This window comes from Thermobia domestica, chromosome 1, assembly GCF_964235325.1.
Source record: "Thermobia domestica chromosome 1, izTheDome1.hap1.1, whole genome shotgun sequence".
NCBI lineage: Eukaryota > Metazoa > Arthropoda > Insecta > Zygentoma > Lepismatidae > Thermobia > Thermobia domestica.
This window is the reverse complement of record NC_137454.1, coordinates 174124740-174139846: the sequence shown is the minus strand read 5'-3', so window position 1 is coordinate 174139846 and position 15107 is coordinate 174124740. Positions and strand designations below refer to the sequence as shown.

At 30.4% G+C, this 15107-nt stretch overlaps 1 protein-coding gene across 2 annotated transcripts in view; it reads right to left on the bottom strand.

Moving 5' to 3' along the window:
• Positions 1–8942: 8942 nt before the first annotated feature.
• LOC145691148 (uncharacterized) overlaps positions 8943–15107 on the bottom strand; it is a 202866-nt gene continuing 196701 nt past the window's right edge. For both annotated transcript variants that reach the window (XM_081766877.1, XM_081766878.1), the window contains one exon: positions 8943–11297. In XM_081766877.1, coding sequence (XP_081623003.1) covers positions 11166–11297 — 132 coding nt within the window. In that variant the 3' untranslated portion in view covers positions 8943–11165. The remainder of the gene's footprint in view (positions 11298–15107) is intronic.

Genomic DNA, 15107 nt, shown 5'->3' with positions numbered 1-15107 from the left:
TACCAGGATATTCGAAACACTTGATTGATCTGCAGTATATACTTTTCGTGTTATCGTTTTCAGAAAGAAACACTACACCATTTGTTCAAGAAAGTTTGGGTAAAGCGATCGGTGGTGTAGTGGTAAAGTGCCAGACTTCCAAATGGAGAATCTGGTTCGATTCCCCGTCAGGTAGTATAACTTTTTGGCATAAAATAATGACTGTAAACAGAGATTCATCTTCTGCTGGAGAACTTACAAGGCATCACTGGCGAGAATTTGAGTAAACAGTGTGTGCGTTCTTTATCATACACTGTAATGATAAGTATGCTTCATATTTATATTCGTCCCTCCCTCTCTCTCTTTCTTGATGTTTCCCTATCTTGTCTTTGCATTTTTCACTTCTCCCCCCCTGTCACGCACGAACGCGGGGTAAAAGTGGATCCGAAACGGTAGGGGGACGCATGGTGTCAAGCCGTCCCCCGTGAATATCTTTGCCTATTGTAATTTTTTACAAAGCGGGAAGACGCCACAGATATTTTCTTGAAGTGGGGGACGACGTCCCCGTCACTTTTACCCCTGCTTCTAACAATATAGAAATAAAACATGTTTACTTAAGTAATTTTCTTTCTTTCACCGTAGGATACAAGAAGCTTGAAGTATGAAATTATTTTTTAACCAGTTCTTTCTTTGTTAACAAATTCCAACGCTGAACTTCCACACAGACGTGACACATTCTATCCACTAATTTCTTTCAGTATTATTATTATTATTATTATTATTATTATTATTATTATTATTATTATTATTAGGAATACTAAATCTACTTTCTTGTCTGCTAAAAAGAAATTCAGGAGGATGAAAAATCGAAGACAAGTACAAAACTTGCATATAGGAACCAAGAAATAAGAGTTAGAAATTGAAGATGAAATGACTGAGGGAACTAAAATTGCAAAGGGAGTTCGATAGAGATGTTGTCTTTCACCATATATTCAAGTAGGGTATCCGAAACTTCTAAACATTGGCGTACTTATTTTTTGTTGAGATTTCTTACATGTTTGGGAGTACCTAGACAACCTGCCCTTTTGTAGTGTTTGATTAATATTCTAAGCGTGACATTTAAATCCTTAGATTTTGTAATTGCCTAGGTAGGCGCTCTTTTGTACTATTTGCTTATTACGCTATGTGATAAAATGAATTAAAATTGTCATATTTAAAATGATGTTTTATAGCAGTAGTAAATTAGATGTCTGGACCCCACACAGAGAAAAGTTAAAACATATATGTCCTTTTTTGTTTTATATTTTATTCTGGAAAATGGATAGTTTTCGACATATTTTTGGTAAATTTAGTGTCATTTCGTTTTGCTGATCTACCATTGGCTAATTATGATACTGGGTCGAAAACGACTCGGGGGCAAATATATAAGCTTTAGCAATAACAAAATACTAAGTGGGTTGTTTCCAAGCCGGGGGGATTAAATGGGTTAATATTAAAAAGGGTTTTGTAAATGAGGTTTATTGATTAAATATCCACTTGAAAAAGAAATGGATATGAGAAAATACAAATAGGTTACGAAAATTCAACTGAATTCAGGTCTGTGGAATGGGGAATCACGTGATGGAATAAACATATTAAAAGCCAGTGTTCTTTAACGCAAGATATATTAGTGAAAAGAATTTATAGACCGAGTTTCATTGTTTTCTTTATAATATGGACTCACAGAAGCCTTTGGATTTAAGTACAAGAGATGACACTTCAATTATTGATCTTGCAGAGTCATCTTTGCCGAGGACAGAGTTTTCACTATTATCGGCGGTAAGCTCGCAACGTCCGCCACTGGAAACATATATGTTAGTTGGAATATACTTTCATATAAATACGAAGTTTATATAATCTAGTTTAAAATGTACTAGTGGAGAAAGAGTTTTGTAAGTATTTGGTAGAATTATCATAGTTATTTTTACGTAATTCCAGAATTATATTGTTGCGTATAATGACAGTGTTTATGTACATATTGTAATTATGAAGAATTAAAGCATAATTAATATAATATTTAATACTTATGTATTGCATTCAACGTGATACAGAACAGTAATTCGTTTTATTGACAAGAAGGAAGGAAAAAACTCGTTCATCTATCCTATATACGCTTAACCAACTCAAAGAAGGAATGAAAAAAGAAAAAGAATCCCTTTCATTTTTAACAGTAGGAGAACCGAAGAGAAGGTCGTCGAGGGTTTCATGTTACATAATTTCTTTCTTGTTCTGTATTTTCTGATAGAATGACTCAGTAACATCTTCGGAATGTCTGCAATATATTTTGCTACAACCGTTATCATCATATTCTCATAGGTATATACAATATAATCTTACCACCATGATCATTATTTTTTTCTTTATAAAAAGTGAGCAGGTATTTGCCCCTGTATGTGTGCGTGTGTGTACCACTTTCAAAACTGCAACGAAAGAAAAGGATCTTTAAATCGAATATTTTTCTTCGTCTTTTAGGGAACGTCGTATATGTGAGAATGGGTAGGGCGACAATAGTCCCGTTTTAGGGATGTATCCCGGCCGTCCCGTTGGTACATGAAAAAAAGTAGTGTTTGTCCCGTTTTACGCAAGTGAAAAAAGTAAATAACAAACCTAATCCTTTTACACCTTCTAAAGCTATTAATAATTAATCACTAAAAGGCAAGAATTGAATTGAAATTCCCTACATTAAGCATGATCCAGTTCGCCGTACTGCTCGAAAGGTTGAAATATATTCTACGGGCTCAAATATTAAATTACCAATAATTAATTATCAAGGCCACTTAAATCTTATACTATACATTCTACTTAATTGTTATTAGTTATTTACAAGGATTAGTTATATTTTTACTGTAAGAAAAGGCTACGATTACATTCTTTTCCATTGTTGTCCGTGTATTATCGCATGGCAATCATTTAATGATTTGACAGAGGTGCTAACGAAACTTAAAATTTGTTTCGATGGAAATGGATTGTAAAGTGAGTTCTTAAATTTAAAATCTGTAATACCAAACTTTACAAGAAAGATTATAATAATTGATATAAATTATTGAGTGGACTCTTCGTGAAACGAAATGCATCAAACTGTTCAAAATAATGCAGTATATTCTCGCCATATCTGTCAGTAATGTGCACATCGAATAAGTGTTTGATGTAATGGAAGCTTTATGATCAGATGATAGGATTAATGTCAACAGAACTTGTGATGGCCATAATTTGTATTCAGATAAACTTAAAGACGGTCCGTTAATTATTTCACAAACGGTTGTGGAAAATAGGATTGTTTCTTTTTCAGCAGTCAGGAGCTCAAAAAACTATGAATAATAAGGTACGCGCCTTTAATCATTAATGTTTTGTATTATTTTCATTTAATTTGTTACAGTATATGCTAATGGCTGTAAGGGTTGTAAGTAACGGTAATGGTACCGTGTAGAAATATTTAGTTTTCAAATTTGTGTCCTAATTACATAAATGACGCTGACTTCATGGTTTGAGTTCGGTTTACTTTGGCAGTCTAACTTTCGCTGTTATGTATCATTGCGATTCTAGCGATATCACATATTACCGAACACTTACGCCATTTTTAAGGTTATTCTACTATACACGGAATAAAATATAATAAGTAACCGTAGCAAATAAAATTCGTACATCATTTGAGTTCTTACATTTTTTTCCTTTTTTTACATCAAGCTAAGACTATCGTAATAAATAAATAAATAACTTGAATTATAGTAAAGCTTTCTTCATATGAAACAATGTACTTGAACCAGAGAAAAATCAATTGTACTGCATGTTTGTTTAAAATAAATTTATTGAATTTGCATTTATACATGATAAACGATTTGCAAGAATAGATCACACAAGTCAGATCAATCCACTTCATAAACTAAATTACAATAACAAAAAATTAATCTTCATACATCCTCTCCATACAAACATGAAAAATAGCGTTGATTTCCATTAGCTATATAATCTGTGGTGAAGTGCAATTTGTCTTGCGTATATCGTATAACAACTTGATAAAATGTACGATTCTCCGATTTAAAAAAAATAAGTTATAGAAAATCATAACTTAAATTTGTTCATTAAGCCTGATGTGGTGACATGCAAATGAAAATAGACATGCAGCAATGAATATACACTATGTGATCAAAAGTATCCGGACACCACCAGCGAAGTTTTTATTTTCTAGCTGTTCGTAGATACAGTGACATCGTCTGCCACAAGAAACACACGGGTAACGTATGCAGTCTTAACGAAACAAGCGGGAGAGCAGAATGGGTCGTTGCGTCGAGCTCACGGATTTACAATGTGATTAGATGATTGGGTGCTATACGTACCACAAATTGGTGTAGAAGAGGTCAGCTCTCCCAAACCTTCTTAGATGTGCTGTTTCCGATATTATAGTGAATTGGTAACACGACGGGACAGTTAACAATCCAAAAGCGACTCAGTCGAACTTATTTTTTAATGTTGGGAGACAATCCAAAAGCGACTCAGTCGAACTTATTTTTTAATGTTGGGAGACCGTCGAATGTTGAAGAAAGTAATTCTGAAAATCATGCAACCATCCGTCGCCACTGTCACCAAGGAATTACACAGTGTATCAGGATTCGATGGCTGTTTGGCGCGAGGCATAGAAACTTTTTTTTTTCACTGCTAAGTAGCTGCCCATAAATCACACACCACACTGATGTTACGCCCCTCCTCATGTAGCATCGCTGCACCACAAAGCAATGACAGATAAAGACATTGCTTGAATTGATAAATCGTAATAACTCATGTGTCATTTCGATGGAAGTATGGATTTGTGGAATACATAGTGTATAATATTTATCGACCTGTGTAGTGCCTACAGTGAAATTAGAAATAGGACATTTAGAGTGTGGACCTAGTTTTCGCACAGAGGGATTTTGAGCTTTTTATTTTTCAAATATACCAATATGATGGCAGATGGTTATAAGAACATTCTAATTGCTTTTTTGCTGCCATTGAAGATTAGTTGAGGGTGAGTATTCAGTGTATCAACATGACAAAATATATGGTACAATTTATGGGGAAGTAGTTTCACAACAACCATGTACCGCTAATGGACTGGCGGTCTTCATTTGAAACTGGGATAGATATCTTGGAACCGATTTCACGCCATACCACAAAGAAACACATCGATACCTGTATTCATTGCAGCTCTGTGTGAAGAATGGACTGCCATTCCACAGGAAAGCTTCGTCACCTGATCGAAAATATGCTTGCAAGAGTGGAGGCTAAAATAAAGGTAAAGGGACGAGCCAAGTGCGTATTAGACGTTACTACTTGAGATTGAACCCTAAGGTAATTTCAACTGTAATTTCCGATGGGTGTTTGGATACTTTTGATCAGATTCTATTTTTTAGTTGAATATATAATCAAGCATTACAGATGTAGCACTTTTCTTTTTGTATCAATAACTTCAGAACTGATGAATGATTTATGTCCTAAAAGACAATATGATTTTCTCTACGAGAGATGTATTTTTATTCGCTACATCTCGACTCAAATCAAAAGAGCAATTGAATCAAATTTCATGCTCTTTTGTGCATGATTATATAATATTCCTAAAAGATTCTATTCTTCTATTTATTTTAGTATAATTTCAATAAGAGAGTACTGAATAACAATAAGAGACTCTTACTTAACAATAAGGAAGTACTGAATCTCAAGTTTTTGCGTTGAACGAAAAATATTATTTTTGCACAAAAGGTACAAAAATTTTGTTGTTACGTATACAGGGCAAAAATACAAAATATTATAACTTTACTTACCAAAATATCAAAAGAAAGAAAATACAGATGCCTTACATCAGATTGCTTCTAAGATTTAGATCTTCATGAAAAAAAAAAAAAAAAAAAAGACGTTTTAGATCAAGTATGTCACACTTTTAGGCCTAAAATTTAAATAATTTAAATGCACTAGTTGAATATATATTGTAATAAATCAAATAAATGTAAATAATATTTGAATTTCGATGTTTCGCGCGACTATTTCTTAATCAGCTCTCATAATTTTCTTCTAAATTTAAGAACACAGTAATTTGAACATTAATATAATACCTCTGACAGTCATATAACACCAAACAAAAATATCGAATATTACAATATCAAATAGTATGAAAATATAACGTACGAATAAATCCTTATTTTTAGAATTATTAATTCTTGGATTTTTCTGTTACCATTTTGTATTATTTGTTTAGGATAAAGAATATCTCCTACAATTACATACTGTAGACTATTAATAACGAGGATATTAAAGAAGTTTTAAAACTGATAGAGACGCTTAAAATTAAAAGCATACAAAGTTTGTGTAATTGAATTGAAACAACGCTAACACTAAACAAAAAATATTTTGACAAAAAAAAAGTCTAATACCTAATATACAGAAAATAATAATCCTAATTACAATAAAATTTTGATACGAAGGAAACAAAATACATCGATTGTAGTATAAGAGAGTACTCAATATTCAAAGATAGAGTATTTCTTTGATTATTTTAACGTAATTTCTGGACTTCTGTAAATATCTTGACTATGTCCTATAACTATACATTCAACAATTATATTTGACTAATTAGCAAAACAGAAACAATTCATAATCTTTAACAGCACGGAAAATATATAATTTCTATCTCACAAACTTGAGCACCAAATTATAAAAGAGTCGCAAAATCCAATACTTCGTCTTATTCTGCACAATTGCTTAGAAAATAGTATATTGATACAATTCTTATTTTGTGCAATAACTAGAGATAAAATCGCTGTGATGAAAATGTTAGCAATCATAAACCGGAGACTCTGCAGTGCAACACATCGCAACCGTTCTTCCTAATTTGCCGTGTTTCTTGTATCCAGATGTACTTTATTAGTAGTAGTTCCAAATGTAAACGTAAATATTTATACTGTAAATCGTACTGTATTCAATTTATACTGTACTTTACCTGCACAATACAGATTTATACTGTATTTGTTGCTTGATGTTAGATCAATATACTTCTTACTACGATTTTTTTTTTTAAATCTGGCATATTCTGAAATCGAATAACTGGAATTTTACTGTATATGCCAATAATATTATCAAACTATACATATGAATTGTGTAGTATATTTTGTGCAGTATAGATTAAGTCCACTATATTGATAACAGATACTGCAAACCTAAATTTTCAAATCTGCTACGCTATATAAACTTCAGCTTCCATAACCTATACTATCCCATAGTAATTACACAACAGCAACAGTAACAACATTTACATTGTCTTATCAAAGAAACATAACACCTAGGTAACAATCAAAAAATTTGTAAAGGTTACACCCAACAATTAATATATATTACAAACAACGTGTTTAAATGGAAAGAAGTAATCAAACTGTAACATCTAGTGTCAAATTCTAATTCCAAACGTACCTATGAATGTATTTTCTGGGTAATAGTTTTATTATTAACATTTAGTTTCATGGTTCACATAAAACTATGTACACATTATTAAACTACTAATAATTCGAGTAATAAACACACGAACATCTCTCAAACTTTTAATAAATCCAAATTATCAACAAATATTAATTGAGCACCAAAATATCTATAAATGAAGAGAAGAAATTATGCTGAACAACCAAAAGAAATTTATAATTTATATTGTTTTCATAGTAATCTCTTTTCTTGATTATTTATTCTGGAGTAAATGTTTAATGTTTTGCGGTAAAACCTCTTTGAACAATTGATAAGGATGGAATAAAAGTATTTATCAATATTATTCCACAAAATAGTTGTAGATATATATATACATAATATAATAATCCGAACATTTAAATTATACAAACTTTTAAACTAAAAGGCATTACATCTGGAATTTTATCTTGTTTTTGATTAACTTTATCATTGTGATTTCCTGTTTTCAAAAAAGCAAATGTTTGCTATTTTCTTATATTGTTAGAACATATTTGATTTGATTTAATAGATGTTAAATATGAAAATTGTTTGAATATATTATTATGACTCATGTTTCAGAAAGATTCAAAGATCTTTACATGAAAAAAAAAAAAAAATAATCATTTTGAGACATTTTAAATGAGATTCAATAAATTTGCTTGAAATGAGTATATTGTGTAACACAATGTCACAAGACATCACTAAAACATTTTTCCAATTTAAAGATTTGACAAATGTATGTTTACTATGAGTACCTCCCTTAAATTGTCGTTACAAGATATGAAAGTAAAATTTCAAGTATATTAATATGATTATTAACGTGCTGGTCCCACTGTACAACGTTCCTCGATAGGAAAACTGGATGGAAATTGAAGATTGCACTTATCCTTAATCATCAGCGGAATTGATTGCACCAAATTGATAAAGAATGGGACAGGCAGGACAAAATAATGGAATAATTTCTTTTGTGCTTATATAAATTAGAGCGATATCGGACAATGATCTACCCAAATCCTTTTAGCGTAACATAAATAATATCTTTCGTAAGTATTTCTAAACGTAACAATACTTGCATTTGTATTATAAATGCACATTTATTGAATACAGTGCATTTATGGAATATGGAAAATATTGAATTATTGTAAATATGATTGTGAATTAAAATGTAATTCTACTATAGAAAATATTCTTTTAGTAATATTTTTATTTTTTTTTCAGCTTACACATATATAATTAATAACAGAAAACTGGCAATTGTAATATTATTGCTACTTTTGATTTCTTCGATGAAATATTGTTTACAAATTTGGTTGTTGCCAAAATAAAAATACGCTTACAAATACAGAACAAAGCATTAACACTTGTTGATGTAAACACTAAATCCTAATACATAATATTAATATAAATAAATTCAAGGAGCAACTTTCATCACAGAATTTCAACGAGAAAATTCAACAAAAACAAAATTTAGATTATCTACAGTCTGACTTAATAAACAAAAAATATAAATAAAAAAAAAACAATCACAAAGAGGAAGGTACTAACATAATTTAGAGAATATTCACACTAATTTTATTAACAATGAACATATCACACACTTTTCACGTTTATGTATATTTAAGGATCTAATTCAGAGTTTCTTCATCCATGTTCATTTCTGCTGGAATTTTCAACTAGAGCAATAATACTGAACAAAGAATGAAAGCAAGTAATCACCGTGTATTGCTGTAAACATATTAGAAAATGCCCATGGGAATCGTTACTAACTGAAGCTGATATTATTATGTCAAAATCACTGTTCTATGTTACAATCTCTGTTAACGAACTTGTAACATTAGTATTTTGTAACTGAAGACTTATACACCCCTATTTTCTTAACCAACGTAGTTCATTCTATAGTAGACCTGCAGTTTAAAATATATGATCTAATTCAAGAGAAACTACATAATATACTAGATTTGTACAATTTTTTCCACATCAACATTTCTTACATGTATTTGAGTCAATTTTTATTATGCAATCAATGCATTTTCTAAATATACAAAATATGAAGTACAAAACATTAGAAAAAAAAGAGTTAAAAATTATTTAAATTTGAAATAGTATTTACCTAGAAAAATAAATACATCTTTTATAACAAGAACAAAAATAACACAGTTCGGGAGGACGAATAGATTTGTACGAATAAACGTCATTATTTATCAGAAATACAAGATAGGGTTATACATTATAATTCGCAAACACCTGACGCTCTTAGTAGTTAGTTTTGAATAATAACTTATTACGATCAAATATCACTTAATAAGAACAGTTACGTAATAATCATTAGACAGAAACAGAAGGGAAAAATCAGTAAAAAATACATAGTACTTGACGAAATTAGTCCATATGGCACGGTATCTTTGAATATAAAAATGACACGCTAATATATCTATAGTTTACACAAAAATCTACAACATGTTACAAATCTGCAAGAAAAATATATGGCTTAAATTGATATTGAACTTGTACCCACATTGTGCTAGTTAATGAACTATCTATACTGTGAATATTAAAATGCCCCATACATTAAATTCCGAGCAATTAAATCCAATAGTTTTTTTTTGATTATTTATTTATTTATTTAATAATCCCTTCTCCTCTATCTACTATTGGCTCTCCATTTCTTCAACCCTTCGGGCGGACTTTCTGAACTGTTATAAATGAATGTACCTTTATGTCCTACAGTTGTTAGGCAATATGCAATAATACTAAAATCTCCTACGGAATAATCAGCTCTTTTTGTGCATGTTCCTCTTTTTTTCTTTCTTTCTTTCTTGCTATAGCCCAGTTCTTCCATGTACCTAGGTTGGCGATAGGTAGTCTATATTCAGATGAAGCCTACTTTCAGATAATGAAAAAAACATCCACATTGATAGAACAGTTTCGAAGATTATGTCAAATAAACCAACGGACTTCCTCTCTTTATGACATAAGACTAGATTATATGGCACGTAGTATGAAAATGTCCTGTGAACCTTTAATATTCTTTCACGAAATTTCAGGCTTTTAGTAGAACTTCATTAAAGATATTTAGTGAGTTTTTGATATATCTAATTTGAAGATAGATAACCATTCAATCACACGAAAGCAATAGCACCAATAAAATATATATTCAATTAGCTTCAATTCAAAATAATAATAATTTTTGTTGCTCGAAAATATAATTAGGCATCTAAAAAATATTAAACCTAATTCATTGTCAAACTTTAACAATATTACATACCATTATGTTCTATACTTAAAACATCCAGTTAAACTATATTATCAAACATAACATGATATTAATTGAAAATCAAACAAAATACTGAAACCTAGTGGGAAAAAAAGAATAAATGATGTATTTAAAAACATCAACATATATCAAGTTTACAGTTATACTGGCATACTAAACAACAAACCTTTTCATGATTTACATATAACAATATATAGATAGATAATTCTATAACCTTTGTATATATATAAGTGTATAAGATTATAAAACATAGAATTTAAATTGATTTAATTCTTTTCTAACACAGATTGTCTATGATAAAACACTAACATTATTACAATCTGAGCAAAATATTATCATATCGAACAACAGTATGATGTCGTACTTATAAAGATTCTACAACTTGATTAACAGAATTATCAACATTTTCTACAGCTCATGTAGAACTACTTTTACTCTTATAGTCTAAAATCACTCTTGCCTGTTCCTGACCAGATTCGTAAGCACCATGAGTAGTAGAAAAATATCGACGATGAACAGCTTCTCCAGCAAGTAATATTGTAGGATGCTACAAAACCAAAGTGAAAATAAACAATTGAAACAAAATCGATTTGTATAATGCATGCGTATTATAGAGAAGAATTTCAAAATAATTATTTGTCTGTAATATACGTATATGTACATACTGTTGTGTACTTTTGGAAATGCGACAAACATTTAGAAAGCACTAAATCAAAGTAAATGTGTAACATACATAAAATGAAAATTACATATTTCCTAAACCGAATTCATATATTTGTTAATGAATATACAAATTTCCTTAATTTCATTTACATATTTTATTAATTGCCATTTTCCTCTTTACATAATTTTGTCAAGCTATTATACTTAATCACAAGGCAGTTCATTTTGCCAAAGCTGAGTCTAGATGCAAAAAAGGTTTAAACGTGACAATCATTTCGTTAAAATAAGGTATTAAGTTTCATATGTATGAAAATCAAACTGAAGTCCTTTGAATTACATAATCTATATTGTATCACGAGTTAATTACATTGAGGGTTAATGATCTATTTAGATTGAGTCCAATTAATCGCATCAAGATACTAACAGAGAAATGAATACAAAATTAGTAGGAAGTCAAAATGCTTGAGTCTCAGAGACTCAAACGCTTGTCTCCTTAATGCAAAGTCGTGAAGAGAAGATCAATACACAAGTATGATGCTCTCTGTCAAAGTAGTTTCGATTACATGACATTACAATTTGTACTAATTCAACGTATGTCTTTTTGTAGACACGGAAAGAACAAATTTAGTTTGCTTAATTTCTAATCGGTCGACAGATCCGCTATAATTACTGTTCTCTGGCAAATAACTTTGCATTCAATTAGAGAGATTGTAAAAGGAATAAAACATTAGAAACATGGTTTTATCACCTGCAGAACAATTTTGTTTTTAAATAAATGTATTTTTCAAAAAAGCTATAAGGCCTATAACTCTACTTTTGTGGTCTAAATTTGTACTAGATAAAATGAAACATTGGCACTTGATAGTGGTTCAGGATGGTTAAGTTAAAACATTGACATAGGTTTCGTTTGATAAAATCCTGGATCCATGCACATACATGTATTTGGAGGGAAGATGTTCCCTAGAATTCGTTTATTTTTAAAGGAACGATGCCATTAAACGCGCTTCTTGCTTTCTGGCAGAACTGAAGCTTGATTGTCACCAAAAAGAAAAAAAAAATCCTTCCTTTTTGTGCTTCTTAGAATTACTGACGAGAATATTTTATCCAAAGAAGGAGAGATAGATGAAACGCAAACTTTTAAGTTGTTGCATCTAAATAAAACGACTTAAAAGTTTGCGTTTCATCTATCTCTCCTTTTTTGAATAAAATATTCTCGTCAGTAATTGTAAGAAGCACAAAAAGGAACGTTTTATTTTTCTTATCAACATAACATGTATATATATATATCAATATAACATGTATGACTATTCTCCACAGCTAATTATATTTTTTTAATTCAATAAATGTAATGACAGTAGTAGAGTGAATGAAATGACAAATTAAGTACAGAAGTAAGAGTATATATTTTTCCAGTAAAAGTAGGTAATCTTGTTTTCCTTTTTCGTATGGTGTATAGCCACTCTAATGTGAAATTTAGTTATTATTGCCGACATTATTAATATTTAAATATCAATTTACGTTGAATATTTTACATTACTTGCTACGTCAACATCGATGATAAAATGTATCTTTGTTTCCAAAAGAAAATTTACAGTTCATAGCATTAAGGTAGCTTTTAAGCTTAGGTTAAAAATTTCGTGTAGTTTTATTAATTTTTGTTATATTTTCTGTTTTTTTTTTAACTGTTTTGTTGTCAAAATGATATATTTAATTTTGAATTAACTTTTACCAAAGTTGCATTAATATTTTAATTTCCAATTCGGTCATATTTTAGTAGTTACAAATTTGTTCTTTAAAGTCATATACCTTTTTTTTTATTGGACGTGATTTCCCTTTGTTGGCTTCTTTTTGTCTGTCATGGCATCTTATTATTGGCGGCTTCCTTTGTCACCATTGTCTAGACAAGAATTAATCCCCACTCCTCGATTTTTACCTATTCTTGGATCTTCGTTTTGTTGCTTAGTTAGTTCAGTAGGTCTTTACTTTGGAAATCAGACATTTATATAGGTCACTCCGACCCTTTTTAATTTCGAGTATAGTTTAATAGTATTCAACCCAAAACAAACAAACAAAAAGTGTTATATACGTTACAAATAATTTTTTCATTTGTTAAATTATGACTGTCACTACAAATTTAAGCCTTGTATATAACCTCTATTAGCGCTTCATGTTTTCCATGCGTAACAATTTGCAGGTTTTCCAAAGTGAACATTTCACCTCAATTTTTTTAGAAGTCTACGTCAATGTTCCCTTTTACACGGAACGGTAAACAAGTTGCTTTAATAGTTCTTCGTTTGACGCATCAAAGAGTTCTGTACAAGAAAGGTTTCTACTGGTTACAAACTGTTACTGGCGACAGAATTGTTCGAGATTTACTCTCTCCCTACTTTTTGTCTGTTTCTTCGCAGTGCTGTAGTCAGTTTTTAGAACTTTGTTTACCATCTCAGACGGTTACTTCCAGCGGACGGTCAAGTAAAGTGTACTTTGAGTCAAATCCAATACAAATACCATTGTCGCTTACTAAATGGATAAAGCGATACGAAAAGGACAAGATATGTTGAATTTAATGATGTTATGTACGTAAAATGTTGAAGATACGTAAAGGCTTGTGAATAGAGAGAAATAAAACATAAAATAAGTTGTTCCTCCCTTGTAATCCTGTTTGTCGCTCATTGTAGGAAGTCTACAATACGAATGACGAAATGTGAATGCATTGAGAATAAACAATCTAATATTAAGCTAACAGAGCATCTGCTTACTTTAGATAATCGGAGGCGTATCCATGACGACATTCCTGTAAATACAGTGTAGTAAACAGTAACGGAGTTTTATTTTTCGTAGAAAAAGTTACATGGAGAGGAGCCTACTTGTAACAATTATGAATAATTATACAGTTTATTTATCTGAAATAAAGTTGCACACATTAGTAAATGATTTATTTTTCAAGTCATGATAAAGATTTCTTTTGGTAATATATTTTACTTTTGGCTAAATTAGGTTTCTATGAAGTTTCTTGCGATGATTGGGAATGAGAAATGACCGAATAAAGTAATTTAAAGTACAAACACAAACAACAGTTACTTGAGGTATAAGTGTCCACACAACAGTTACTTACGATACTCTATGATAAATGATACTACTAGTCGCAGGACGTCATCGACAACTTAACTGGCGTTACTGGGTACCATGTCACGTGGCGTTGAAGCATCATGTGCTTCAAAGGGGGTCAACACTAGATTTTTTAAATATTATTTTTAATTTAATTTAATTAATTAATTAACTTATTTATTTATTTATTTATTATTTGGCTAGCTTTTATCACAGAGTTCTGGCAAGCAAATTTAATCATCAAAATAATTTTGAATAGGCCTATATACAATCTGTCTTTACAATTACAATACATAATACCAATATTTATTAAAAGTAAAATGCTAGTGTAATTTAGTAACTTACACAGCATTTTTCTAAAATTTAATTAACGTACTACACATACCTGAAAATGCATATTTATTCTGTGGACTATCGGACCTGCTCCATTGTCCTTTGTTCATTTCATCTTTATTAGAATTTCTAACCACAGCAACGTTGTTCAACAAAGCAAATATTTATTTTGCATTGTTGTAAAGCAACCCATTAAATAACATCAAATAGTTACCTGGGAATTGCTGTTAACATAAACTGACGTCGTTATTTC